The sequence below is a fragment of the Trachemys scripta genome, chromosome 1, assembly GCF_013100865.1.
Source record: "Trachemys scripta elegans isolate TJP31775 chromosome 1, CAS_Tse_1.0, whole genome shotgun sequence".
Classification (NCBI taxonomy): domain Eukaryota; kingdom Metazoa; phylum Chordata; order Testudines; family Emydidae; genus Trachemys; species Trachemys scripta.
Window position 1 is genome coordinate 93,524,580 of NC_048298.1, and position 27,792 is coordinate 93,552,371.

General features: G+C 52.8%; 1 protein-coding gene across 2 annotated transcripts; it reads right to left on the reverse strand.

Annotated features, from left to right (window-relative positions):
• TOM1 (target of myb1 membrane trafficking protein) lies at nt 1–27,577 on the reverse strand. 2 transcript variants are annotated; one of them, XM_034777897.1, is made up of 15 exons: nt 27,442–27,577; nt 17,882–17,966; nt 16,146–16,224; nt 14,951–15,100; nt 14,470–14,604; nt 13,963–14,109; nt 12,826–12,942; nt 11,573–11,706; nt 10,690–10,723; nt 9,936–10,044; nt 9,368–9,488; nt 4,489–4,564; nt 2,169–2,228; nt 1,328–1,367; nt 1–1,230 (listed from the first exon to the last, which is right to left on the reverse strand). In XM_034777897.1, the coding sequence occupies exons 1-15, from the start codon at nt 27,491–27,493 to the stop codon at nt 1,091–1,093; spliced, it is 1,479 nt and encodes a 492-aa protein (XP_034633788.1). In that variant the 5' UTR covers nt 27,494–27,577; the 3' UTR covers nt 1–1,090. The 2 variants fall into 2 exon arrangements, with proteins under 2 accessions (XP_034633788.1, XP_034633797.1); XM_034777906.1 differs by lacking the exon at nt 27,442–27,577 and adding an exon at nt 27,046–27,065.
• Between the last annotated feature and the right edge of the window lie 215 nt (nt 27,578–27,792).

Here is a 27,792-nt window from a genome sequence, read left to right on the forward strand (position 1 = left end):
TCAGGACATTGCTTGTTTAATGTGTGATACAAAAGGCAAGTCTCCCAGTTTACATGGAATAATCAGCATTAGCCCCGGGCCTGGCACGCTCCTCCCCTGCCACGTCTGCACATGGCAGCATGCACTGTTTGTTTAAAGTGTTCTCCCCTTTCTCTCAGAGACACTCTCCTCTCACCCCCCCGCCCCATTCCACAGCGGGAACAAGGGGAGCCTTAGCTGGACGTTATGGGGGGAGTTAAGTCTGGGGGAGGGGGGAGGACAGGGACTAAAGGAGATCCAAGAATCAAAGCAATTCACCTCAAAGCGTTTGCTGAAGGCACATCCGCCCCTTTGCCCCCCTTTCTAGAGTTGGATTGCATGCACCCCTCCACCCTCGGATTTGGTACCGTTTGCAGGCCCATCCCCATATCCAGCCATGAGATTCGGTACCTGGACTATGTACGACAAAATCACACGGGCCCTGGGTGGGGTTCTGGGGGCACAAGGGGCGTGTTGCATATATGTGCTTGGGCGACAGGGAAACAAATACTAGAGGCCTCCCTGCTGTCAGTGCTCTCCCCATAAGAATCACTCCCCACCCCTGCACGTCCCACTGCAGCAGGGGATGGGCAAAGCTCAGCCCTGAGAACAGCAGGGAGGGAGGGGACCCACTCTGGAGAGCAGCCTAGAACAGAGCGCCCCAGCTGGACATGGGAGACACAACCCGTCAAAGGAAGCAGCCGAGCAGGAAAGACCCCAGACACAGACAGCTCCCGGCTGCCAGTTCTCAGGAGGGGTTACAGTGATTTTACTGGAAAGAAGCGTGGGGAGAGCCCTCCACTTGCCCCATCACAATAAGATACCCCAGGGCCCCCAGACTCGTCTGGTGACATCTCCAGCAGCTTCACCAGCACCCTTCACAGGCCTGCTCCGTGATGTCCTCAAAACACAGCAATGATTAACTTAACCCCAAAGCAGCCTAAAATAGGTAAGTGGGGGGAGGAGTGAGAGGAGAGCAATGGGGGTGCAGGGCCCTTCCTCTCCCAGCCCCTGGCAGGAATGGAGCACCACAGAGTGTCCTCTTGCTCCACAGCACACCAGTCCATAGGGTTCATAAGGCAAACATAGTGTCGTCTTCCTTCTCCTGCTTCCGGTGTGGACTGGAGGCGGCAGGTGGCCCTGCTCGTGGGCTGGGGAGCGCGGGCAGCTGGTCCGCCACCTTGGCTCGCTCTTCCAGGAACTTGTCGAACTCTGGGGTGGGAAGAGAGAGTTAGCGACGAGGAGGGGGAAGGAGGGAGCTGGCTCTGAGAAGGGTTCAGGAGGAAGGAGAGGGGCTGGTGGCTCTTACCTTCGCTGGTGACGCCCTTTGCCTCTTCCGTCTCTTCCCCCTGGGAAAGGAGAAGAAAGGCACATTGAGAAGCAGGCCTGAGCACCCCAGGTGGACACAGCGCTCCGCTCCACCGAGGCAAATGGGACTGCAATCCTCACCCCCTACTGACAGGAAAGGGGGAAGTTTCTCTACCCCACCCCCATCAGTAACAGCTGGCTGGAGGGCAAGAAAACTCTTCACTCAGATCAGATTTCTCTGGAAGCCTTTTGCCAGCCTCGCGGCCTCCAGACAGACACCCTCTGCTTCCACGCCACATGAGAGACCCCACCAATCCCCTTGCTCACAACACAGCCAGGAGAACCTTGGTGACCTGCGTTGCCCTGCTGTCTCTCAGCTGCCCCCTCCCAGCAGTGCGCTGGGGGCACACTGCACAGCCTTTCCCAGTCCTGTTACCCACCCTCTCTCCTCAGTCAGGAGGTCCCGCTCCAAGAGCCTGGCTGACTTCACAGGGGCAACGCACACACGTGGAGCTAAGCACGTGCCTCAGAGTTTGCAGATCAGGCTTTAGGAGGTGGTTCGGCATAGTGGCAATCAAGAGAGGTGGGGAGGAGGATGGCAGTGTGGAGTGAAAGAGCCGGGGAAGGTCAGTGGGGTGTGTTCTGAGGAAGGGAACATGAGGGAAACCTCTGCCCACATCGACCTGGCCCGCACTGCCACCTGCAAGAGCCTTGAACAGTCATTGCCAACACCAGGGAATTTTGAGCCTTTCCAGGGGCCAAAGGGGAAACACAGTTCATTGCCAGCCCTGAGCAATGAGTGAAATGCCAAAGGAACCGCCTCCGTTCTGCCCCTCACTTACCACATCAGTGGAGAGCCACTGCTCAATGTCCTCCATGAAGCCGGCTTGGGGGACCGGGATCTGAAGTGGAAGGAAGAGAGAGGAATGATGCAGAGAAAGAGAGGATGTTTCTCCAACCCATCCCGACAGAAACTCTTCCCCTCCCACAAGGTTCACTGAACCCAGCCCCTTGTTGCACTGGCCAATCCCACCACAGCTCTCCCGGCCAACAGTGTCATTTTATGTCTTCTCCCTATCCATTGACCTGTCTTCTAGCACACAGGCCTTTCTGAGGGAGCTGGAGGTTTGAGACTGGTGCCAGGGCACTGACCCCAGCCTATCCCCTTTACAGGGCTCATTCCCCTTTCCAGCATAGCTCGGTCTGGAAGGGCAGCACTGGCTAAAACTCAGCCAGGCTGCTACCTCCACAGCGGTACTTTTCTGGATTCCCCTTGCTATCACTGCAGATTCTGACCCAAAGAGCATGAGATTTTTATCTCCCGTCTGACGCCGTTCCACAGCGTGAGACATCACAGCCCACCGGACTGCAGACAAGGGGGCTGCCACAGGTTTGGCTTCACATCCCCGCTGTGGGGTCAGATGTGAAGAAGAGGTGCCTGGCAAGGAGGAAGGCCCAGGCCTAACTGTGGCTCGCTGTGGTACGACGTGCCAAGCCAAGCTGTGGAAATGCGTACAGGAGGGGAAACTCCTCTACAGTTAAGGTGGAGATACTTGACTGCCAGCTCCCCCATGGAAGTGGCTCTTTTAGATGTGCTTTCGCCATTGGCCAATTCCATTGTGGAAGGGGAGAGGGGCCCTTCTTGTGGCTGGAGGTAACTAGTCACCCAACACCAGCCCGAAGCCTCAGATCCTTATCCCAAGAGCAAGCCCCAGGACAAGCTGAGAGAGAAGCAACAGCAGCAGCGGGTTCCCCGAGCAGAAAAGGGAGGTGGTCATTTGGAGGCCATTGTCCCTTCGTCTCCCAAATTCATGGAACCTCCAAAAGGAACAGCAAAGCCAAGCACAGCAGCATCCCTCTCCTCCTAAGAATAGGTTCTTCCAAACCAGTCCCCAGCCTCTGGACAGATACTGCCGCAGCCTCCCTGGTGTCAAGATGAAGCTCCTCTGGGAGGAGCCATCAGGTAGTTACCACGGTTGGCTGCGATTATGGAGGTTTCAATCTGTCCTGAATGGGATCCCCAAGGCCACAGAGAGTAGAGATTTATACAAGCCAACTGGACAGCGTGTGGGGACTCCCCAGACCAGAGGTTTCTATGGGCTAGGCCCTGCTAGGAAGCCTGAAGCCTCAGCCTGAAAGGAGAAGTCCTGGGAGTGTATTGCTGCCCCAGGGACTGAACCTGAGACCTCTGGGTTTACAGCACAAGCACAAGCCCTGCTGCTTGAGCTAAAGGACCAGGCTCAGTAGCTTCAAGGCAGTAGCAGCCTCAAACCAATTGACACGGTCCAGCTACTAGAGGGGGACAACACCCCCCACTGGGTTAACGTGCACTGCACACTCCCCAGTCCTGAGGATCAGAGGTCAGCAGCCGTTCAAACCCCAGTGCTCATCATGATGCCCCTGCTTAGGCTGACAGAGATGCAACACCGGACCTGCGCACCTTTAGCTCAAGCTATAGATGCTCATGCTTTTGGCTCCAGAGGTCCTGGGTTCAATCCCTACAGACTTCTCCTGGGGCATGATTACACCAGGTGAGGAGGCACAGCCTCTGGCTTCTTTCCTTAGTCTCTACTACCTGCTCAGACCAGGGCCCCCTTCATGAATGCTGGGGTTTGGCCATTTTCCCATTGCCTGCTGTGTGTGCCCAGACGCTGTGCCAGTTTCACACCCTAGCCCGGCAGCCCCGGCTCTCTTTGCTCTCTGCAGGCTACGCGCCTCCTCACCATTCCTTGCTGCACCATCCAGTTAGTTAGTGGGGCTCCATCAATGGAAGTGCTAGGTTCCATCTGGTTAAGAGAGAGTCTGCACTGAGGGCTGCTTTCAAGGTGGGAGGTTGCGGAGAGGCTGGGAGCAGAGCAAGTCAACCCCTGACCTTCTAGAACTCCAGGAGGGTGGGGAGGGGGAGTCTATAGGACAAAGAAGGAGTATTATCGTGGGCTTGGAGAAGGGGATATGGAGCCTCACACCACTCCAAGACCAAATCCAATCCAGCCCCAGGTTAGCAATGACTGGAAATTACCACCATCACACTGGTTAAGGATTGGCTTGCATGAAATACCTTGGGAGGCTCTGCCCTAATGGACCTTGTTGATTGGCACGCCTGTTGAGCAGGGAAGATGGGCCCATTACTGGTGGGGTGTGGAAAGCCCCACGGCCACTTACCGCTCCTGTGCTCTGCTGCCGGGCATCTAGGGCTCCAGCCAGCCCTTTGTTTGCTTGGGGGTCTTCATACTTTACCCTGAAAGACAGCAGCAGGTTAACATGAACGCATAGAAGCGGCAGGAATACGCAAGGGGGCAAGCTGTGGAGGACCGGTCTCCTAGTGGAATTCATACATATAAATATTCAGGGCTGCTGACCACACCACAGCTCGCTTGCTGCGACTCTTAAGATCTCCCTGCGAGATTTAGGAGATCTCAGATGTGTGCAAACCCTGGCTTGTTAGAAACACTACAGTAAGGTCCAACCCAAACACTGCAGCAAGATTGTGAGGTACCACAAGAAAGTACTGGGACATTATTGTACGATGGCTGGGCCACCATCTTGGCCAACACCAAGGATAAAACCCAGGACCTCCAGAGCTAGAAGCTAGAGCTGGAGCTGAAGAACCAGCCCGAGATCTGGAACAGACTGACCTCCTCTCTGGACTGGGCACAGAGGGGAACACAATGCACACCGACCAGTGGGTTACAATGGCTGTACAAGAGTCCACAGCCAAACAAAAATCTTCCCCGACACAAGCACACTTCACCCACCTCAGCCCTCCCCACGCAAACACATCCCCCAAACAGACCCCACCCATCACACCCTCACTGACACTCATGAACCCATGGGCGGCTGAGATTCCATGGCCTGTGTAATGCATGAAGTCAGACCCAATGAGCAGAACAGTCCCTTCTGGCCTTAACACCTATGAATGTGCAAATACAACGACCTCTCCACACACAAACACATCTCACCCGAGATCTCTCTCTCTCTCTCACACAGACACACACCACCTATCTGCCTCCTCCTCTATGTCGCTCCCTCTCAAGCTGCTTGCAGTCCCCATCGGACCAGTGCAGGCCAGGGACACTAGCTCCTGTGCCGGGAGAATGAAGCCACCTTGAATGACCTCCCAGCGCTGGATGCCTGCGAACTGGGGCACTCCTGTCATCTAGCTGCTCTCATTGGAGGGCAGGGGCTTGGGCCACTTGCGCTCAAACTTTTCGAAGAAGTTCTTGTCAGTGAAGGGCCCGCTGTGGATGATGGCGTTGAGGATGAAGTAGAGTGCCGCCACCATGCCGCTGATGAGGAAGAAGGGCAGGAAGGGCTTGAGGTGCTTCCAGAACTGCTGTGCCCAGGTACTCATGAGTCACGGGGCCGGGGGAGATGCCCCGGCCCCGTTGCTGGGATCTCCTGCAGAGGCGCCCTGGTCCGACAGCAGCGGGGGAGCAGCTCAGCACAGAGAGAGGGAGATGCAGGGCTGGTGGCATAGGAAGCCTGAGTCAGCGAGTGCAGAGGCTGGCTGGCAGGAGAGCAAGCGCAGGCGCGGCGAGAGCCGGCTGAAGGGGGTGGCAAGGAATAAATAGAAGATGCCTCGTTTTTGGAACGATCACAAGTCCCTGTCCCTGAAGGATCGGGTTATGCTGGCGAGGATACGCTTCCATTTCTGCCCAGCCCCTAGACGGCCGTCCAGCACAGTGGGGGAAGGGAGTGCACTGAGCACGCACCAGGAGATCAGGTTTCATTACAAAATCAGGTGCTGTTGACTACGATGCTCCTGCCCCATCCTGCTTCTGTCCATGCAGCTCCACTGCACCCCAGCTCTCTGCAGATGGCCCATCGAAAGCACTCTGCCTGCAGCACATCATGTGTACAACCTGTGCACCCTTGTCCTCACATGGTTGCTTTCAGGTTATAGCCCAACCACTGCTTGGCACAAGTGACGGATTCAGATCCCAGGGTTAAACCTGTCAGTGCTAAGTGCCATGCCAAGTACGCCCAGGAAACATCCAGGGACCCAGCTGAGTTTGCATGGATGTCTGTATTCAAGCACAACCCCCACAATAACACGCATCCCAGCAGCAGCAGAGAGAGCTAGTTACCAAGCCAAAATGCTTCCTGGATAGACCCGGGAACCAGGCTTTCTGTGACAGAACTGCACATTTTCATGTCCACTTGGTAAGCTCTGCAGGTGGAACTGGCTTAGCAGAAGAGGCCGTCGGTGTTTGGACTCCGGTCTAGTCAGCACTGGACACCAGCAGAAACAGGCAGGGAGTTGAACCGAACCCGAAAACTGGTTCAGAGAAGTGTTTTGAGTGAACCACAACAAACCCTGACCTGAAAACCTCTCGGTCACATTGAACCTGAACTGGAATTGAAACCCAAAATCTAAAACCCAGTAACTGGTTCAAAACAACAAATTCGATAACAGNACCTGAAAACCTCTCGGTCACATTGAACCCGAACTGGAATTGAAACCCAAAATCTAAAACCCAGTAACTGGTTCAAAACAACAAATCCGATAATCAAACGCTGAGGGAGAATTTTTTTTTTGCGGGGGGGGGGGCAGGGGAGGGACGGGGGGAGAGTATGAGGAAGGGTTTGTCTTGGCTGCACTCTTAAAGGAAGGGGGAGAGACTACACTTCCCAGAAAGCCATAGGAAGAGACGAGCCAAGAGGGAGGATGGGGAGAGAGAGGTTCTGGGATTGGTAGTTCTCTTGGCTGTTGTGCCCAGGTACAGGACTGCCCACGGAAGGGAACTACAACTCCCAAAACACCTCTCTCCCCTCTCTGTCTCCTCCCTCCTCCTGCTTGTTCTTGCTACATGAGGCAGTGTAGGTACGGCATTTTCTGGGCTGACATTCAGTTTGTCACCTCACCTCAGCGGTGAAATATGACCGAGTTCTGGAAGATGTTGTACTAGTGCGTGCAAATAACTTGTTTAAAAACAATAAATTATTTTTCTACAGTGAAAGAAATATGTAACATTGTATTCTTTTGCTAGCGTTACAACGCCAGCATAAGAGTGCATGACCTTAATCCGCTGGAACGTATTTGAACCGGTTCAAACAGGTTCAACGTGGTTGAACCGGTTACTGAACCAGCATTCTAAGTTAGTGCCTGAACCGGAGCCAAACTGGACCGGGGTTCCAGAATGGGGGCAGGGGCCATGCCCCCTCCCCCCGCTTTTACCGGCCGTAAGGACGAACTACGGGGGAGAGCGTAGAGGAACAAGGGGGGGGGGCAGGATCTTGGAGGGAAGAGGTGATGCAAAGACGGGGCCTCGGGAAGAAGGGGCAGGGCCTTGAGGGTGGCATGGGGGTGGGGCCATGGTTCAGGCACCTGTGGCCTCCCACTTTTAGGGTGCTTCCGCCACTCCTGAACTGGAGAGTTAGGAAATATCGATGAACATGAACCAGAAACTAACCAGAATTTTTAACCGTTTGACTCCCTGGAAACAGGACACCAGGCTAGATGGATCAAGGATCTAAACCCATATAGCAGGGTGCGAGATTCCACAGAGTATTGGCCCACCTAGTGGGGTGATTTGTATTCCTAACAGAGAGCCCTGCTCCTCATCAGCAACACTTAGGGTGACCAGATCACACAGGTGAAATATTGGGACACGGGGGGGCGGAGCAAAAAAATAAAATAAAAGCCGGCGGAGCTCCACGCCCCCCCACCCCCGCACCAGCTTGCCTCCGCTCTGTTTCCACCTCCCCCCCCCTGCTCTTGTGCTGCCATACAGCTGATGAGTGGAAGCCTGGGAGGGAGGGGGGAAGAGGAGGAATGCGGCGTGCTTGGGGAAGAGGCGGGGCCAGGGCGGGGATTTGGGGAGGGATCCAATGGGGGAAGGAAGGGGGGGAGTCGGGGCGGGGCGGGGGGCACGAGCCCCCTCCAGGCTCCGCTCCACCTGTGAGCGGAGGCAAAATATTGGGACAATTTGCGTCCCGACCAAACGTAGGTCGGGACGCGGGACAAATAAGCAAATATCGGGACAGTCCCGATAAAATCGGGACGTCTGGTCACCTAGCAACGCTCCTATATTGACCAGCTCCACGCAAGAGGTTAATAAACTCCACCTCACTTGGCTAAAGCTGCTAAGAATGAATCAGCTAAAGCTGTAAATTATATTCCCAGAAGCAGTGTGAGAGGCAGACTGGGCAGGGGAAGGATCAATCCCAAAGACAACCTGGGTCTGCTGCAAGGAACACAGGATGGTACAACACGCTCCTGTGGGTTAAGTCCTGGGAGCTCAGGGTTTTAAAACTTAAGCACAGGCAGCAGAACCAAGATGAACCAAAGAGTGTGGATCTCTGTCCCCCTCTAGTGGCTAGTCCATGGACAGACGCTGAGTTACGGAAGCTGGGCTCTTTAGCTGAAGCTGCAAAAGTGTACCTAGCGCTTACACAGTGCTTTTCATCAGCAGATCTCAAAGCACTTGACAAAGGAGGGCAGTGTCGTCACTGGCTCCGCTTTTACAGATGAGGAAACTGAGGCACAGACAGGGGAAGTGACTTACCCAAGGTCACTCAGCAGGCCAGTGGCAGAGCTAGGAATAAACCCAAGTCTCCTGAGTCCCAGTCCAATACTCTATCTACTAGATCACATTGCCACCCACTAAGTGCTCATGGTTTGAGATCTAGCGGTCCCAAGTTCAATCCCCATTGTTTCCAGCCCACCCAGGGCACTGTGTTACACAAAAATTCAGACAGCACCAAGGAGGCACAACCACTCCAGTCCTACATATCCATCCCTTATTGCCCAGCCCAGCAACCTTCTCTGTGACCAGAGGCAAGTGACATACAGACATTCCTTCTCCCATCCCCGGGCAGGGTGTAACAAAGGCCTTAGGGGAAACAGCTAAGAGCAAAGCAATGAGCAGAAACCCTGCCCCACAACAGTACATGGAAAGAGCGAGCTCCCTCCTCAGCCTCAGGACTGATTAGCAGCTGGGAACCCAGGACCCCCAACTCAGGTGATCCTTCTCCTCCCCGTACCCTGCAATCAAACACCCTCAGAGAACACGAAGGGGAGCAGAAAGCCGCCACTCACTCTTTGCGCTGCTCAGCCAGCGAGCTGCCCCGCGTCAATGCGAACATGTCAAACTCTTCCTCCAGTTTGCCAGAGCTGTTTAGGGACTGCAGCCCCGCACTGACGCTTCCGGAGCCCAGATCTGCGGGGGCAAGAGGGGAGCAAGGTATATACACAGCACAAGGGAAACACCACAAGACAGAGAGTGGGGGCTTGTGCAGCTAGTTTGAAAGCTTGATGCTAATTAAAACAGGTTCCACTTCTGCTTTGGTGCCCCCTTCCTCTCCTTCTGGGCAGTGGCTGCAGGGGAAAATCCATCTTTACGGCTATTCAGTGGATGCATTTGCAGTTCAGACAATGGCCCCTCAAGAGCACCAGGTTCACCTACTTATTGCACTGATTCCTGAGCGATGCCCCTTCAAGACAGCGAAGACAGGGCAAGTCACGCCCTAATAATTACAAACAATGCATCTGATTTCCCTCACGTCTCCTGTCTCCAGAGCACTGTACAAACGTTAGCCAATTGACACCTCCACGGCTCTCCCTGAGGAGCTCCACACCCAGTAGGGGTCACTGTTTGGTTACTTACTTATTCCAGCCAGCTGAGAGGAGAGGCTGTTGGCAGCTTCGGGTGGCTTGTCTATCAGAGGAGCACTGGGCCCCGTGTTGATCCAACTGTTTTCCACCTCAATTGGGACCTTCGGGGAGAGAGGAGAGTTATTTTCTACTCCTGCAGCCTCGGCTTAGCCCTCACTGATCCCTGTCTGTTCCGCTCACCACGTGCATCTGAGAGGGAGACCCTCCTCAGCAATAGAGGTAGGCCACAGGGCCTCCCCGCTGCTCCTTGCTGGGAGTGGAGTCTGAATGGTGTCAAAGCAAATTCTCCCTAGGTCACCATCCTCCCGTCTCTCCTGGATGCCAGCAGGTCAGGTGCTAGCTCAGAGGCCATAACAGTGCTGATACTGGTGTCTCTGATTCTTTTCTATGCGGGGACCTGCCCCTTGCTGAGCAATACACGACGAGTGCGGTGGTTGCTACCCTGTCACCCGTCTGCCTAGGGGTCACAACCCCCAGGTTGAGAGACCATGCTGGATACCCACATCGCTGCCCGCCCTAGATGAGATGTTGGGATTGGGAATGAAACGTTCTCCCACATGCCAGTGAAGGCCAAGCCAATGCAGCAGACCAGCTGGGTTTCAGAGCAGTGCTTACAGCTTGTGAGGAAGGCACAGCGATTCTCCCTCCACCCAACCCAAAAACAGCAGGGCGTGGAGGATGCAAACCAGTACATTCCTATCTGCAAGATGCCCAGAACCCTGCATGGGAAGGGAGCTCAGAGTTACCTTAATGGGCTGGCCAGCCCGGAGCCGCTCAAACCTGCAAGGGAGAGGTGAAATGAGACAACTTTCTATGGCAAGAGCTTTCATGGCTGCCAAGCATTTCAAGTAATTAGTCACCCTGATCCTTCTGGCTTAACCCCTCACCTCAAGGGCTGGCTCGGCCTGCCCCATCACACCTGGAGGAAGGAGGGACCCCCATTTGGGGACGGAGTCTGACCCAAGGTAACAGATCCTGAAGGAAATCCAAAGGGGGCGTGTCGTTGGGGATGGCACAGGGAAGTGTCTAATGCCCCCCTGGAAGTATTCCCACCCCAATTGACCCAGTAGCTTTTTTTTTTTCCTCCAATGGGAGAGGGGGGAATCCCCTTGCTTCCTCTCAGGATTCATTCAATTTTCCTACTAGAATTACAGGAGGGGCTGGTGGAATGTAGGAGAGCGGCCGATGATTCTGCACATGCTAGAGATCTGGGTATCTACCCTCTCTGTTCTGCTCAGCAGCCTCGTGACTTGGGGGCCTGCTCTGAAGCCCTCCTATGTAGCACGAAGGCAGCTCCTTTCTCCCATCTGCCCCTTCAGGGCTGTGCTTCAGAGATCTATTTATGTCCCGTCAATAACTACACAAAGGCCAGCATCAGAAAGGGCCAGAGATGAACCAACACGAGTTGGAGCAGAGAGAACCATGCATTTTCTTGAGTAGAGGGAAGATGGTGGGCCCGGGTTGACCAGGCCTTGCCGGTTACATTCACGCAAAGACAGAGACAGTACATGGGGCAGAATGGGAGCTGCCATGGGAGAACAAGTCAGTGGCTTGTTCCTTGGGAAAGAGCTGGGCTGCTGTGTGAGAAGCAGAGAGGGAGAGGATGATGGCGCAGGGCTTCAGAGGTACCGTTCGTAGCGCAGGAACACGTTGTTAAGGTTGTCGTTGACGATGAGCAGCTCCTCCGTTAGCTGTTCGTGGAGGATACGGGGGATCAGCTCCAGCACACGCTGCTGCATCGCTTTACACGTCCGGTTCAGTTCCTGCCCATGGTGAGAAGAAGGAACCGCAACGGTCAGGCCAAGGACACAGGGGTAGGTGAGAGTTCCCAGCGTTGGGGGGTCTGGGTTTAATAGTTGAAGACTAATGGGTCTCTGCCAATGAGGAGGTAAAAGCCAAGCCCATGGATACTAGCGTGAGGGGCTCTTATGGTTACTGGCCTGGTTGGGTCTCCCAGCTGGGGAAAGCTAAACCTGGGCCCCTGGTTAAATAGAAATGCCCAATTTCCCAGTCAGAAATAGACAGTCAACCCCCCTGGGGGCCTAACAGCTCTCACTGGCGGGCAACTTTTCCTTGCAGTTCAGACTAAATTTTCCCCTTTCTTAATTTCATCCTGTCACTCCCCATTATACTCCGCGGGAGCCCACCCTAAATAATGACAGGTTTCAGAGTAGCAGCCGTGTTAGTCTGTATCCGCAAAAAGAACAGGAGTACTTGTGGCACCTTAGAGACTAACAAATTTATTAGAGCATAAGCTTTCGTGGACTACAGCCCACTTCTTCGGATGCATACAGATGTATTTTTATGTTACACATGGGGAACTTATGCAGATTCAGCTTAAGTAACTTGCCTAAAGTCACTTAATGAATCTGTAGCAGAGTCAGGAATTGGACCAGGTCTCACAAGTCCCAGTCCAGTGAAGCACAAGTTCACTCTTCCTCTCCAGGGAGCATTCCCTCAGGTAACCAAGTATCATTTATACACTTGCTGTTACTGGTATTGCACCATGCAGATCACCATAGATGCTCACTAATACAAGCCATGTATCCACTGAGCCAGTGTTTCTGTTGGGGGGTGACATGTGTCTTCTACATGGGAGTTTGTATGTATGAAAAGAAAATACAGAGTCATGCCCAAACTGCAGGGTACCCTTGCTAAATTAGAGAGAGGAGGTGGGNGTTAGTCTCTAAGGTGCCACAAGTACTCCGGTTCTTCTTTTTCCACCCTAAATAATTCTCTCTGTAACATGCCCAGCCCCCTCGCAGCTAAGTGCAATTTCTCTCTCTGCAGGGCGTGAACACCACTCAGTTCACCGAGCCATCACTTGGCCGAGCTCTCCGTATTTCTCTCTCCTCCCCTGACGTCTGCTGGAGATTCCTTACCTGAAGGAGTTCAAGGTCAGAGGGCTCAGCCTGTCCGGGCACCAGCTCTGTCAGCATCTCGGACATCACCTTCACGTTCCCATTCACCACTTCCAGCTCGCTGCACAGCTTCCCAATCTGCCAAGGCAAGAGGAAAGTGCTGACCAGGATCTGACTGCCCACAGCCTGGGCTAAGGAAGGCTACAGGGTTAAGGGCTAAGAGAACTGCTACTGCTGCAGACTCGACTGACTCTTTGGTTACAGTCTCAGGAGGTCTACCAGCTGGGAATTTTCTAGGCCCTCTAGTTACCATCTCACAGGGCTCCATTTGCTGGAGATACAACCCAGGCCACCACCAATACCTTCTGCCACCAGGCCTCAACCTCCAGGCTGCGTTCCTGCATTTTATGGGTTGGCACAAGCTGCTGTTGTGATCCAGGTCCCCCTTCGCAGCCATTCAGAGAGTCTCACTTGCAAAACAAACAGCGCAGGAGAACAAAATAAACCTCAGTCCAAGCCCGAGCTGAGTGCCAGAGGCAGCTAATGAGCCTCAGAAGAGCAGTTCATTCACCTCCCATTAGTGCAAAAGCACTAAGTCCGCTAGAAGCTGGAGAGTTCCTTCCTTCTAGGGGAAGGGGGTGAGAATCTGACATCATCTTGAGTCGACGTGAGTGTGGAGGGAGCAGGGACAGGGAAAGGGGTGGAATCCAGACACTTCCTCCCCGGGCAGAGCTGACAGCCAGGAGAGTCATTCATACACATGGAGGAAAATCAGCTGGGAGTGGGGCAAAGAGAGATGAAAATGAGGTACTGGTTGAGCAAACTGTTGCCATGATGAGACGTTGAGGAAATGGAGGCCAGGAGCCTGTTCCTGTAAAATCTCTGTGTCTCAGCATCACTCCTCATCTGCGTGGTTGTGCATCAGGAGACTCCATCTCCTTTCTATGCTCATCCTGGGTGGATTCCTTTGGGATGTCACTGCTCTGTGTTGGTGACATCATGGCTTGGCACCAGGGAGTGATTGAGTCCCTAGGGTGTTCTAGAGTGGCAGTACTGTCCGGAGGAAGGGGAAGCCCAGGGGCAGCAGTGTTGAGACAAAGAGCTTCAAAGTGAGGGGAAGTGGCAGCAGCAGCAATACTGGGCCTGCGTTCTGCTTACCTGCTCTGGTGTGGGTGTGATGGGGGTTTCGCTGGAGGCACCTGGCCCCCCCGGCAAGGAGACAGGGTGCAGGATGGAGTCTACTCCCTGAGGGGAGTCGCCAGCAGGTGAGTTCTGTTCGGACGGAGAGTCGGAGCCATACACAGTCTAGAGAGAGGAGAGCAAGCACAGTGCAAGAGAGAAGAATCAGACAGCTCACAGGCGAGAAGACACAGCCACTAGAGAGGAATATTTATACAAACTCACTGTTTGTTTCTAACAGCTCTGTCTGCTTCTCCTTACCATCTTCCTCAGACCCTGTGTGCCCCTCACCACTCCACTCCCATGGCTTCTGCACTCCAGGCACAGCCCCTTCCCACCCCCACAGGGCCCCACAAGTAGGCTGCAATCAGAGATTCTTACTCCTAAGGTGAGCACTGTGGGGTAGTTGCAGTCACAGCCCCATCCTCCAGCCCCGCCCCCATATGGCAGCAGCCATATCCCCTTCCCTCAGAGGCCCCCCCTTACCCTCTGTGGTGTGTGGATGGGCGACAGCATGTCTAGATCAGTCATGGGGAACTCCAGGCCTTTCCTCCTCAAGTCTTCGTAGACAGCTACGACGCCTGTCAGGTCTGGTGAGCTGCGGAACGCGTCTGCCCAGGACTGGGGAGAGAAGCAGATGCGCATCCCATGACCAGTTAAAGCATGCACCCTTCTACACAAGCACCTAAGGACAACATGACCCAGGTCGGGGCCTATGCTCTGAAGATCAATGCTTGGCACTGCCATGTCAGTGATCCACATCCCATTCTCGGCTCCAGGGGCTGGAAGAGCTGCGGGGGTAAGGCCCAGTGTCCTAGAAGTTGTTATTCAGCACAGCATTGTGGGATACCCTGGTTCCTTGCTCCCCTACTGACCAGCATCTTGCCAAGTGCTTTGGAGGGAGGAGAGAGAGAGAGGGGCCCTGCCCGGCAATCAGACTTGCCGACTCCTTCCATCCCTCGCTCACCTGTATGAGAGTCAGCACCTTGTCGTGCACTATGGTAGGTGGGTTGTTCTTGGGGAGGATGATTCTCACCAGGACGCTTTCCACAAAATCTTGGCTGGCCACGAGAACGTGGAAGCGGTGGCCGCAGTTTTTAACGCACGTCTCCAGAACCTGCGGAGTCACAGGGGCATTAGTTAAAAGCCCCTCCATCCCGACTGGTTTGCCTCGCTCCTCCAACCGGAGGGACTTGAGTCCCCGCCTTTCGGTTTGAGGGGAGGTGTTAGTGCTTCCACTACACGGCCTCCAAGTGTCTGGAGATGGAATGTCCATAGGGTAGAGGTGTGAGAAGTGGCAGGAAGGTGGTGGTGGAGGCAGGGACCCTTCAGCTGGCGGGATCCTCATAACTGCTGGCTGGCTCAGCTTCCTAGCTGAAGAGTGGGGAGTGGCTTTACCTGAGCCGATTCGGGATCAGCTGGTACACAGGGCTCTAAAAGGAAAACCCCACACGATGGTATCCCTCATTGCACTTGAAATAAAGCCTGTCAGATTTGCCACATACCCGTGCGTTGGGAGCCCTGGCTCCTACAGGAACCCCAGCCTTCCCTACACAGACAGCAGGAATCACATGGTGCCACTCACTCTGCAGCTCCCAAGATGCAAACGTCCCTGCTGCACCATTCTCTTGACTCCACATCCCAGACTCCCTTTACAGTGCCATCCCACACCTTAGGGTACGTCTTCACTACCCGCCGTATTGGCGGGTAGCAATCGATTTATCCGTTAAGACGCGATATATCGATCCCAGAACGCGCTCACCGTCGACTCCGGAACTCCACCAGAGCAAGCAGCGGTAGCGCAGTTGACGGGGGAGCCGCGGCCATCGATCCCGCGCCATGTGGACCCCAGGTAATTTGATCTTAGATACTTCGACTTCAGCTACGCTATTCGCATAGCTGAAGTTGCGTATCTTAGATCGATCCCCCCACCCTAGTGTAGACCAGCCCTTAGTCCAAGCCTCCTTGTCCCTACTCCCCGACTGTGAATACCACTCCCCCAGACAACTCCGTATCTTCCCGGTCTTATTTGGTTCCGACCGTGACCAATGGAGCTGTACTGTGGTAACCCCTGGAGATGGCAAGGGCCAGAGGCAGAGCAACCCAAGGACCTAGTGTCACAGCAGGGTTCATGGAGCTGAGAAAGGGATCACACCACTCACTGTCAAAGCCAGCATGACCTCATGGAAGTTCTTATTTCCTACGATCCTCTTCTTTATGGCTCGGAAGGCATCTTTGGGCCTGGAGAAAGATTACACAGAGGGCTGGACTTGCTGAAGAGACACAAAGCAATATGGCTGACAGTTTCCAGGGACTTGCAGTGAGGGTTGCAATCAGCTGATTTGCCCCCAGGCTTTTGGGGCGGCCCAAAGCAACAACAAGTGAGCCGGCTCTCCATGGTGGCTCTGCCTCAGGAGCAGTCGTCAACACTAGCAAGTTACATTTCCTGGAGCCACGGGCACCTGTGCTGACACCATCGACAAACCACCGTGTGCAGCGCAAGGCAGAGAGAGCAAGAAGGAGCAGACAAAAGGAGCTGCGCTAGGAATGTGCCATTTCTGGATTCATCAGCGGGGACAGAGCAAAATCCTGTGCCAGAAGGGGGAAGTTCCACTTCTACCCAGAAATGTTCTCCCGAAACCTTAGGAAACAGGCCACTGATGGAATGAACTTCCCGCTGCAACGCAGGGAAGACGCAGTGGCAGTGTCATTTCGGAGAGGGAAGAGAGACAAGCTGTAACTGAGCAGGTGCCTTTCAAACTTTCTCGGTCAGGATGAAAACGCTGTGGCACAAGTGCACTGCAATAGTGCGTGAGGACAGGGCGATGGACTGACGTGCACTGGCAGAGCCGACCGAGACTGGGGTCAAGGCTGTAATAGCAGGTGGTGCCGAAGGGTCGGAATGAAGTGCATTGGCAGGGCTGTGGGGGAGCCTCCCAGGATGGGAGTAACAGGGTGTGCTGCAGGTCAGGACTGAGGTGCATTGGCTGAGCTGTCTGGGCCCAGAGCTGGAACAGCAAGGGGACTGCAGGTTAGGCCTGAGGGACAAGAACAGAGCAGGGAGTGTGTGTGCAGTGAGGACACCAGGACTGGAACAGAAGAGGTATTGCAGGTCGCTTCTGAGATGCGCTGGCAAAGATGGGTGATTCAGAGAATAAAAGGCTTTCTAACTAGAGATTGGGCCATCCTAGGAGCTCCCACTCCAGTCCCACTTTGCTGTGGGCAGGACAGAGGGAGCAGTGAAGCCCCCGTTTTGGATTTCATGTAGCATCATTCCCGTTACATACTGTTCTTGACGTCTCTGCAGCCAGAGGGAATGGCCCTTTTGGAGCTCACCAGCAAATCCACTGCAGGTTATTTATAGGGTCCCGAGTTAACATGTCTAGCATTCCCCGGATTTCTGAATGTCTTGTCACAGGGCTGCTCAGGGAGAGGGGACCTTGGACCTCCCACCCTCTTGCATGGGTCTGACTTACTTTGTATGAAAATACCTGAGAGCACAACTCCCAAGGAGAGAAACAGAGGCTATAAAGAAGGAATACAACAGAATAAAAGAATTTCAAATTTCGCTTCATCAGAGGGGATGAGAACTGGCTTGAACAGAGTGAAAGTGGGGAACCTGATGGCCCATTTGATAAACTGATCCCCATGCTGGAATTCTGGGGCATAACAAATGAGGCCTTTGGCAGCTGACATTAGCTGGGCTGCCCCTCTAAATCCCTCTACCAGAGCCCGGGAGTGTCCAGTGACCCGACTTTTTAATCCCACCCACCCATGCTGCCTGGAGATTTCACTGTACAGGGTGTGTGCCTGTGTGTGTTTTTGGAGGCGCATATACAGCAGAATCTGGGGTTGCGGCATGTACACGCACACCGCTTAGTGGGGCCAGCTCCCTTACCCTTCTTCCGTCTCGTTAATGATGTCACAAATCTCCATGTTGAGGGCCCAGTTCTCGCTCTGCAGGGATCCATCGGTAGCTTTCTCTGGAGAAAGGAGAAACAGGACAAGGCTAAGAATGGCCCTGGTTTGCCTCTGACTATTGCTCAGTAGTCAACTGTGAGGAGTGCGGAGACCCAGGAGTGAAAGGCTGCTCTCAGATGGTGGTGGGAGCCAGGCTGCCAAAACGATTCCCCCTCCAGGAATCTTAACCCAAAGGAATGTGGCCAGAATATCCCTGTAAAATCCCAACCCAGCCTGGTGAGGGGAGCCTGCTGCCCAGTAGGTGGCACTATTGCAAATAGCAATGTTTTTGCTCCAAGTCAGCGTTGCCCATCCACTTTGTTTACTACCTCGCTGAGCGGTATTGGTGCAGACTTAGGGGAAGAGGCTCAGATGGGAAGGCATGGCCAGTGAACTCCAAGCTACAGTGACACCGTGCTGGGAACACGGCCTGTTCATTTTGAAGCTGCTGCACAGCCAGCAAGGGGAGTAACACCACGCTGGACCAGATCCTTCTCTCAGTTACTCTGGTTTAACTCTTGCTCTAAGTGAGAGCAGAATCACGGCCCTTGTTTTGATGTAGGCCCGACAAAAACAAAAAGCTGCTTAGTTTTTAAGTTTCTCTTCCTATGAGACCGAAACATCTGGCCCTTTAGAATGTGAGGAGCATGAAGGGAAGTGGGTTCCAGCACCAAGTTGGGGCAATTTCAGTCCCACTCTGACTGTGTCTCCTTTAAGTAGGAGTTCCTGAATTTGCCATGTTGTTATTCATGGCTAAATCCTGAGCAACAAGCTGCTATTACTCAGAGTTACCAGTGCCTCCACCCTGTAATCAGACAAGCCTCAGTCCCACCCCGCACCCATTGGTGAGAGGACTGGATAGGCTAGGAACACTGCCAGCCTGCAGAGGGAAAATAAGTACTGCCCAGGCAGACAGGCAGCTGGGACTCTATATATAGCGAAATTGAGGGATGGGCATGGGAAGACAAGTAAACACAATATAACTGACGGGCATGCCGCACACACAGAAGTGCTAGGGACCAGAGAGGATCCTTCCCAACCCCCCTTCCCATCTTCTAAAATGCTCACCGGGGCCAGAGTTTCAGAAGAGCTCAGGGACAGACTTTCACGTGCTCAGTAGCCACACGCTGGGCCTGGTTTTTCAAAAGAGCTCAGCCCCATTTAGGCACCTACCTAAAGGCCAGATAGTCAGAAGTGCTGAGCACTCAGCATTGTGAGCTCTCAGGAATATCGGGCCCTTCGAGTCACGTGGATTCCCCTCCCCCTCCCCTTCAGAAACGGCCCTCTGCAGATCTGTCTTCTCTCCTCGTTTCTGACCCAACCATTCTACTATCATCGGAGAAACAGCTAATGGTCTTGCTGAAGACTAATCCCTTACAATGCAGCTCTCCCTACTGCTGGCATTGGAAAGGGGGCAGGGACAAGACACAGAGGGTAGGATTAGAGGTCTTTGCTTATCTGAAGCTTCTCCTAAAAAAAAAAAAATCCCTGCATTTCTGGATATGATGCCACTAATGCAGGAGTGGGCACACACTCTGCAATGCAGCTCATGGCTACTTTCATTGTGTATATGGCTGTGCATCTCACAGAGATTACAAATGGAGGCAGGCGATTGCCCAGCATAATCTGAACAGAAGTGCCGCTGCAATCTGCTCCATTTAATGCAGCCCTGGAGCACGTGGAAAGGTCTGGCTAGTCTGGTTCCTCCTGCCCCACTGCTATACCCTGAAGACTCCAGGCAGATCAGGTGACCCTTTGCTACTTCAAGAATTAATTTTAAAAATGCTGGTCTTTGAGATATCCCTTTTGCCCCCTTCCCAGTACTCCAGTGGGTATATCCTGCCCATTATAAACCTCAGCACAAAATCCAAGACAGCTGCATACTCGGCACACTGTCTACCAGTCCACTTGAATCGAAGGGCACAAGTAACACCGTGCGTGCTCTACTGAAAAGGGTGTGTACACAAGCACACCATTCTCCCCCCCCACCAAAAAACCCAATCACACATTCATGGAGAAAGGGAGCCACCTCACTTGTGCACAGGAGGAAGGGTGACCAGATGTTCTGTTTTTAAAGGGACAGTCCTATTTTGGGGGACTTTTTCTTATATAGGCGCCTATTAACCCCCACCCCCTGTCCCGTTTTTTCACAGTTGCTATCTGGTAACCCTAACAGGAGGAGAGGCAGCAGTGGATAGGGCTGCTGGACAATCTTCAGCAGCAGGAGAAACTGGAGGGTGGGGGTGGAAAGAAAGCTGCTCACAATCATCCTGGCTTCCTTTGGATGCAAGAGTCCCTCAACCCTCCCCCCGAACCCTGAATAGCTTCTGCAGGCACCCTTCCCCCACTTTCCTAGACCTGATTTCACACAGTGAGCTGTATCACCCCCATGCAAAGAGATCCTTTCAAGGTCTGGGAGGGTATTTACTTTTCAGAAAGGAATGCAAACAAGCCGCACACACTCCTCTGGCTGGCTGTTCACCTACCAGAAAGAGAGGATTCCAAATAGGTGACATATAGGTACACAAAGGACCACAATAGAATGCACCAATGGTTCACTGACTCAGGCATCCTGTCTGACTGTGGCCAATGACAGGTGGTGCACCTGCTAAAAATGCAGAGCACACTCAAACAAAATCAGAATAGAGAGCAGTATTTGGGATAGGGTTGCCAAGTGTCCAGTTTTTGACTGGAAGGCCTGGTTGAAAAGGGAACCTGGCGGCTCTGGTCACCTAAAAATCCAGTTGGTGTGGCTGGCAGATTCCCTACCTGGTTCCACGCACATCCTGGAAGCAGTGACGTGTCCCTCGGCTCCTAGGTGCAGGGGCGACTAGCGAGGCTCTGCATGCTGCCCCCGCCTCGAGTGCCAGCTCTGCAACTCCTGTTGGCCAGGAACTGTGGCCAATGGGAGCAGTGGGGGCGGCACTCATGAGTGGAGGCAGCGTGCATCACGCAGAGCCTCCTGGCCCCTCCGCCTAGGAGGCGAGGGACATGTCGCCGCTTCTGGGGAGCCCCCCGAGGTAAGTGTCACCGGGAGACCAATTCCTGCACCCTCTCCCATACCCCAACCCTCTGCCCCAGCTTGGAGCCCCCTCCAGCATCCAGACTCCATCACGGAACCCACCCCTACCCCCCTCCACTCCAACCCCCTGCCTCAGCCCGGAGCCTGATTTCTGGCTCCACCCCGGAGCCCGCACCTCCAGTCAGAGCCCTCACCCCCTCCCGTATCCCAACACCCTGCCCCAGCCTAGTGAAAATGAGCAAGTGAGTGAGGGTGTGGGAGACCAAGTGACAGAGGGACTGGGGGGATGGAGTGAGTGGGGGGGTGGGGCCTTGGAGAGGGGGCGGGGCCGGAGGGCAAGGGTAAGGGTGTTCGTTTTTTTGCAATTAGAAAGTTGGCAACCCTAATTCAGGTGCATGGAAAGATAGGAGTATGATTGTGAAACAGATCCAAAAACAAAGCACCAGGAACAACCCTATAAAGTGTAGAGGCTGGACTAGCTGATCTAACAGGCCTTTTCTGTCTCCAACTTCTATTATCCCATGATGGACCCTTTTAAAACACCTGTTCTCAGCACATCCAGGCTGCTCCTTGAGATAGCTGGAGTTATTTCCCTTCTAATCCTTCTGGCTCCTATGCAATAATGGACTGTCTGAGCTCAATAAGAGACGACGGAGTTTTCTCCAAGACAGGAAATCCTGGACTTTACTGCTTTGTTGAAGCTTTGGGGAAAAACAAAGTCTGTTTATTGATCACATGAAGGATCAGAAAGCAGGGCCCTGTTTCATGAGCTGTAATTAGTACATGAGCTGTCTGGACCTCATGAAATCTGACGCCTGTGAGCCCGAGTACTGCACAGACCAGTGATAGATTCCTAAGGCAGGAGGCCCAAGAGCCTGAATATGATTGGCCACTCAACATTCCAAATTGCAGGGGTCATCAGAGAATATCCAATGGCATTCCCAAGAGCCGGAATCTGATTGGCAATAGCACATTCCAAGCTGACTGCATGTCTGCCCCATAGAACTTCAGAGCCATTTTATTTTGGCAGTTAGTCTAGCTCCAGATGTTGGGGTTCATCTTTAACCACTGAACCTTGTGGAACCATATTGCTCTATGGGCTGGTCAGATTAATCCAGGCTGCCGGGAATTCTGCCATGCTTCAAACCCAAACCATCTACTCTTTGCCCTCAAACATCAGCTCCAATGCCCAGGCATATATGAGCGAAGAACTGAATCTCATTTTCTTTTTGCCCGCTCTTTAAAATTTTCCTGCTTATTGTGGCTAAGTTATCAACGTTATTTGCGTTCTAAAGATGGGAGTCAATTCCAGACCTGATATAAGTAGTACAGTGGAGGTGCACCTGCTCATTCCAAGACTGAATTTGACCAAGGCACTTTATTAATTTGCCAGTCTCTCTCCTCTTCCTTCCCAATCCTGCTGGGGAGAGTATGGTGCTAGATTTGTGATCTCATACAACCATTCCTGTGGCAGCAAAATGTCATGTGGCAAACAAGTCAGAGTACTGGAGAAGTTAGAGACAGAGGCTTATTGATCTCTTCTAAGACCTCTGTCTCCTTCCTCCCTCTCTTCAGAATTGAAGAACCTCTCACAAGCCAGCCAGCACCCCGGAACTCCTCTCTTCACCTCAAAGGCTCCCCAGTAACAAGTCAGAGTCTATAATCCCCTCCAGAGCCTCCTCCAATTCATCCTTATGCCTTTTGCCAACATTCCCTATAGTGCTGTGTTCAGTCTAGTTTTAAATGGTTCTGCAAAGTGCTGAGCACTCACAACTCCCACTGACTTCAATTTTGAGTGGAGGGTGCTCAGCATTTCATGGGATCATGACCATGGAGATCCAGCAGGTGACATCAGAGACAATGCACCCTCCGTCCAGGGTCTCCCTGGCTTCCTGTCTAACTCAGGATCCTGTACAAAATCTCCCTATCAAGACCTGTGCTCTCCCCTCCTGTGAAGAAACCTATGGGAGGTGGTACAAGCTCAGGAAAGGCTCCACAATTCAAACTCTATCTGCATCTTCCCTCAAAGGGAGGGGTTTCCACTTTAGAGAGAGGGGAGGAAGTGCAGTTCAATACCATGTCCAGGCTGAGGAGCCACAGAGACATGCTGCTCCAAGCCTGTGGGCAGCTGGGCCTTTACACTTCTTTCCATGCTCCCCTTCCATCAGGCAGCATGGACTCCTAAGCTGTACTGCAAATGCCTGTTCTGTGCTGGGCTCTTCCATGGGGTGCAGGTCTTGAAGAGGTGTTAACGCTTATCTGAGCAGCATTAGCTTTCAGGTACCTGTGTGGTTCTGAGGGGAGCTGCTCTCCAATTCTCTCCTCTCTCACCTCCTGAAACTGCAAGCCCCAAGCCCCTGGAGCTGGAATGGAGGGACCTCTAGGAGGTGAGGTGGGGATGCTGCATTGGCTTCACTTCTCTCCTTTCAATGCTTGGAGGGTGTGTGTTTCTGGTGTATTATATTTTATTCACCTCTGTACATCACAACAGAGGGCCCCATATCTCCCTGGCCTTTGCTGCCACCTCCTCCCCTCTCTAAAATTAGCTCTTCCTAATTCTCATCTTCCTTAAATTTTATTAGAGAATATTTAAAGAAATAAACGCTACACTCCTCTATGCCTCCCCACAGGAAGTGGCAGACTTCTCTCCCCAAGCTTCCCCCACCCCCTGGTACAACCAAGCTCTGTTTGCTCTGCATTGTGCTGCAATTTTCTCTAAACTCCAGGTGTCACGGTCTGGGAGTGTGAGGTATGGGTGATTCCCTGCCCTTTTCTCTAGGGTCTCTGGGGCCTTGTTACACTCGGAGAGCTTCCTTGTACTGTTAAAAGCAACAGAGGGTCCTGTGGCACCTTTAAGACTAACAGAAGTATTGGGAGCATAAGCTTTCGTGGGTAAGAACATCACTTCTTCAGATGCTACTGTTGTGTTTTTTTTTCCTCTCAGGGATTTTCTTGTAGCTCTTAGGGACCACAGATACCCTCATGTGCAGAAAATCCACAAACTCTGCAGGTGGAGCATTTTTCTGTGGATTGGGAGGTTTCTTTCCTTGGTTAAAACTCTTATTTAAAAAGGAAGTTTCTGGCCCCTGGGTTGGGAAGGGCCTTCAGGATATAACAACATGATAGAGCCTGATCTTGTGCTTAAATCCCAGGAAGGGAATCAAGAGCTGGAGAAACTATTTCTGGTCTGTAACTGACTTGCTGAGCAAGTCACTGAGGTTCTCTGAGACTCAGTTTCCCCAAATGAAAAATAACAAGGATATACTGTAAAGTACTGAGATCCTCAGATGGAAGGCACCACAGAAGTATTTTTATTACTGTGTTCAGTGTCTTTCATTGCAAAGTGTTTTATAGGCTTTACAAACTACAAACACCGAGTTGCTTCATTCCCCTAGTCATTTAAGCTGTTGCATTATTATCCTTCTGAGTCTGCAGACCACCTGAAATAGTAGCCCTAGTGCTCAAGACTCATGGGTTCTATACCCAACTTAGCCATTGTCCTGCTTGATGGGCAAGTCACTGTCTTATGTCTCAGGTTTACTTGTCTGTAAAGTGAGGATAATAGAACATCACAGGGGCATTGTGAGGCAGTGCTCAAAGGGAAAGAATGTGTTCCCATTTATAGATGCCAGCTCTTTCCCCATCATCTTTGCAAAACTGTGACCCTCTCCATGCTGGCTTCTTCATCACTGGCTACAACACTCTCACCCCTTTGGGCTCTCCTAACCCCTCTCCATGCGGGGCTCTCCTCTCCACCATGTCTCAAGTACTGCAGACAGGAGGCACTCCTCTGCCATGTCCCCCTCCGTCAACAGCCCTAGGTACTCTGGCCTCCTCCCTTTGCTGCTGACTTGTTGCCTGGAAACCCCCGCTACATCAAAAACAGGAACCTGGGAGAAGTTGGTCATGATCTAGTTACCATTCCAACCAGGACACGAGGTAGGGAAAGAAGTGGAGGCCTGTAGTATCTAAGGGTGGGTACAGGCAAACCCGACCAAATGTAACATGCAGGATCCATTCACTTCAGGGATCAAGGGTCACTTATTCTAGAGGGGTCCAGGAGAATGCTCCTCCAGAAAATAATTGACAATGCGTCTGCCTACTATCTATTACAGATTACATGGCATCATCGTAGGAGCGACCCCTTCCCCCATACTGCTGTACCACGTACTGTGGACCTGGCTGCTGCCCTCCACTTCAGAGTGTGCCACACTTCAGCAGTGCTCTATTTATATATAGTCTGCACACTGCTTTGGGCTCTTTGGAATGAATAGCACTTATAGCAACATAAACATGGGGCCAGCATTTCAAGATGAAAGACTAAGGCACCCTGTCTTGGTGCCTGATGCTAGGTAGCAACATGGGTGTGTGCATGTGTAAATTCCAAAACAGACACTCCATTGCACACGCTTCTCTTCCTGAATAGAGGATGAAAGAACAAGCACATGACAGATGTTAGTCACATTGCTTAAAGCACTACTGGAAGGTGTTCAGATACCACAATGATGAGTGCGCCATAAGAACCCGCATAGAATAGAATGTCATGGGAAATCCAATGGACGATTTTGATGGGCATCAGGGAGAGGGTTTAAGTGTGGGGGAGGGGGACAGGGAAGAGAAGGGAGTAAAAGGTATCCACTCCTCTCCTCTTCAGCTAAGCAAACATCCCTCCCTCTTCTCCTACAACACCCTGTAGACCCAGCTCTGAGAGAGAGAGAAAGGGTCAATTAGGGTGGAAGGAACTAGAAGGCCCCACCGGTGAGAGGAATGTAGGTCTCTGACATGACAGAGGGATTCCTGTGGTGAATATGTGCTTAAACAGCCTGTCATCAGTATCACAGGTTCAATTAGTGAGTGACTTTTTCAGGCTGTCAAAGAAAGTCTGCAGAAGATTACAAAGTCTGAAACAAAACATTGTGGAACTGACAGGCAAACAAGGAAAGGACCAGAAACCAAGGACAGGCCTAGTTCCCAGGGACACAAGGTTTCCCTGAAAAATTAAAAAAAAAAAAAAAATTACACCACACCAGCAGGCAGAGTCTTTATACATATTTTTAAAGGAAACTTTGTTAAATACTTCTTAAAAACTTACTGTGTATCCCTCCCTGCTTTGTTTCTCCAGTCCTTTCTTGCACTTTCTCACTAAAACAATTTTCCAATTTCTTGTTCTATCTTTAGTTTCTTAACTTTATATTAGTTTCCTCTCTTCCTTTGTTAAACTCAACCAAAAGACTACGAAAAATGCTGTTCTTCCTAGATTTGCAAGGTCTTGGATTGGACCCCATTTATCCTGAAGTTTTTAGAGGTGATGTATGTCTTTGATATCCCGCCTCCTAAAAACTTGATAGATGAATACACATTCCCTGCCCTAGCTGAAAAGCATTGGGGTAAATCCATGGTGCAATAGAAAAGGCCCCAATCCTACAAAAACCCAAGCCAATCACTAACTCAATTAGTAGAAATCAATACAGTACTAAAACGTAATGTGTTTACACTGAATAAGCCTATTCTTCAGCTAAGGAAGATGCCCTAATTAAAAGAGAGCTCAATTAAACAGATTAGCAAATACAAACAAAACTTCCTTGTTAGAAATTCCACAGATTTTGCCAAAGCTTCCCATGAATTTCTATCAGTGCTGATTATGGGTCTTGTGGCCAGTGGCAGGGGCAAGAATGATAACTCCATGAGGAAATGGAAGGTGCGAGGAGCCAAGTAAGGAATTAGCCCACAGTGGGGCCAGGTGCATGCAGTTATTACAGTGCCATAAACTTAGAGAAGCATGCACAACCCTTGCCCTATAGAGCTGGCTGTGAAGCTGCCATGAGCATGTGTCCTTGCCCCCCCCCCCAGCAGGGGCACCACCCCAGTAACTGAACCGGTGGGGGTGGGTGGCTTCAAGGGCAGGGAGCAGACATTACAGATACCCTCACAGCCGCTCCCCTCCCGACAACAGGCACCTATGGGCTGTTTGTTTCCCTTCCTCTACGGACACCTACCACCCCACCGAGGCGGGGGTGCCCGACTCCGGTGAGCTCCTTCTAGGCCCCACCCAGCAACGCTCGCCAAGCAACAAGAAGCACCAGGTTTGTTATTGTAGGGTCGCCTGCCCAGCCAGCAGGAGACCCCACAGAAGCGTGACGCTAGACACCCGCTCCCAGCCCCACGCCGTAGCAGGAAACATGGCTCTCGCCACCAGGACCCTTTAAATAAGAAAAATTCCAAGACCCTCGCGCACGGGGATTGGCTGGAAGGGAGACCACTGGAGCCCGCCTCCCGCCCACTCCCTATTGGCCGCTTGTCCAGTCAAACAAATCAGCCTCGTCTCCTTATTGGCCGGAACCGTGTCAATCCCGCCTTGAAGCCATACGATCCGCCCAGCCGCTCGCAGTACCCAGCTGCTGTCGCTGCTTCCCAGAGGAGGGGGCTGAGCTGGCGGCGGAGTCCGAGCGGTGGGGGAGGGGAGCTGAGGGACTTACCGATGCGCTGCCCCACGGGGGAGCTGAAGGGGCTGCCCAGGAGAAACTCCATCGCCGCCGCCACCGTCACCGCCGCAGCACAGCCCGGGAATCAGCTGACACCGCGGGCGCCCGTCACGTGACACCCCCCCCCGGGCTCTGGACGGGGTGTGTCTCGCTGCCCCGCCCACGCGTGACGAAAGCAAGCGGCATTCTGTTCTTCGAGGGCGTGGCCGCGGGGGAGAGCGCCGGGCTGAGTGAGGGGAGGGCCTGTAGCGCTGGCCACCGCAGTGACGTCACACAGCTGTGCCGTGACCCTACAGTATGAGGTCACAGAACATGTTATCGTGCTGCAGGGCCACAAGGGGGCTG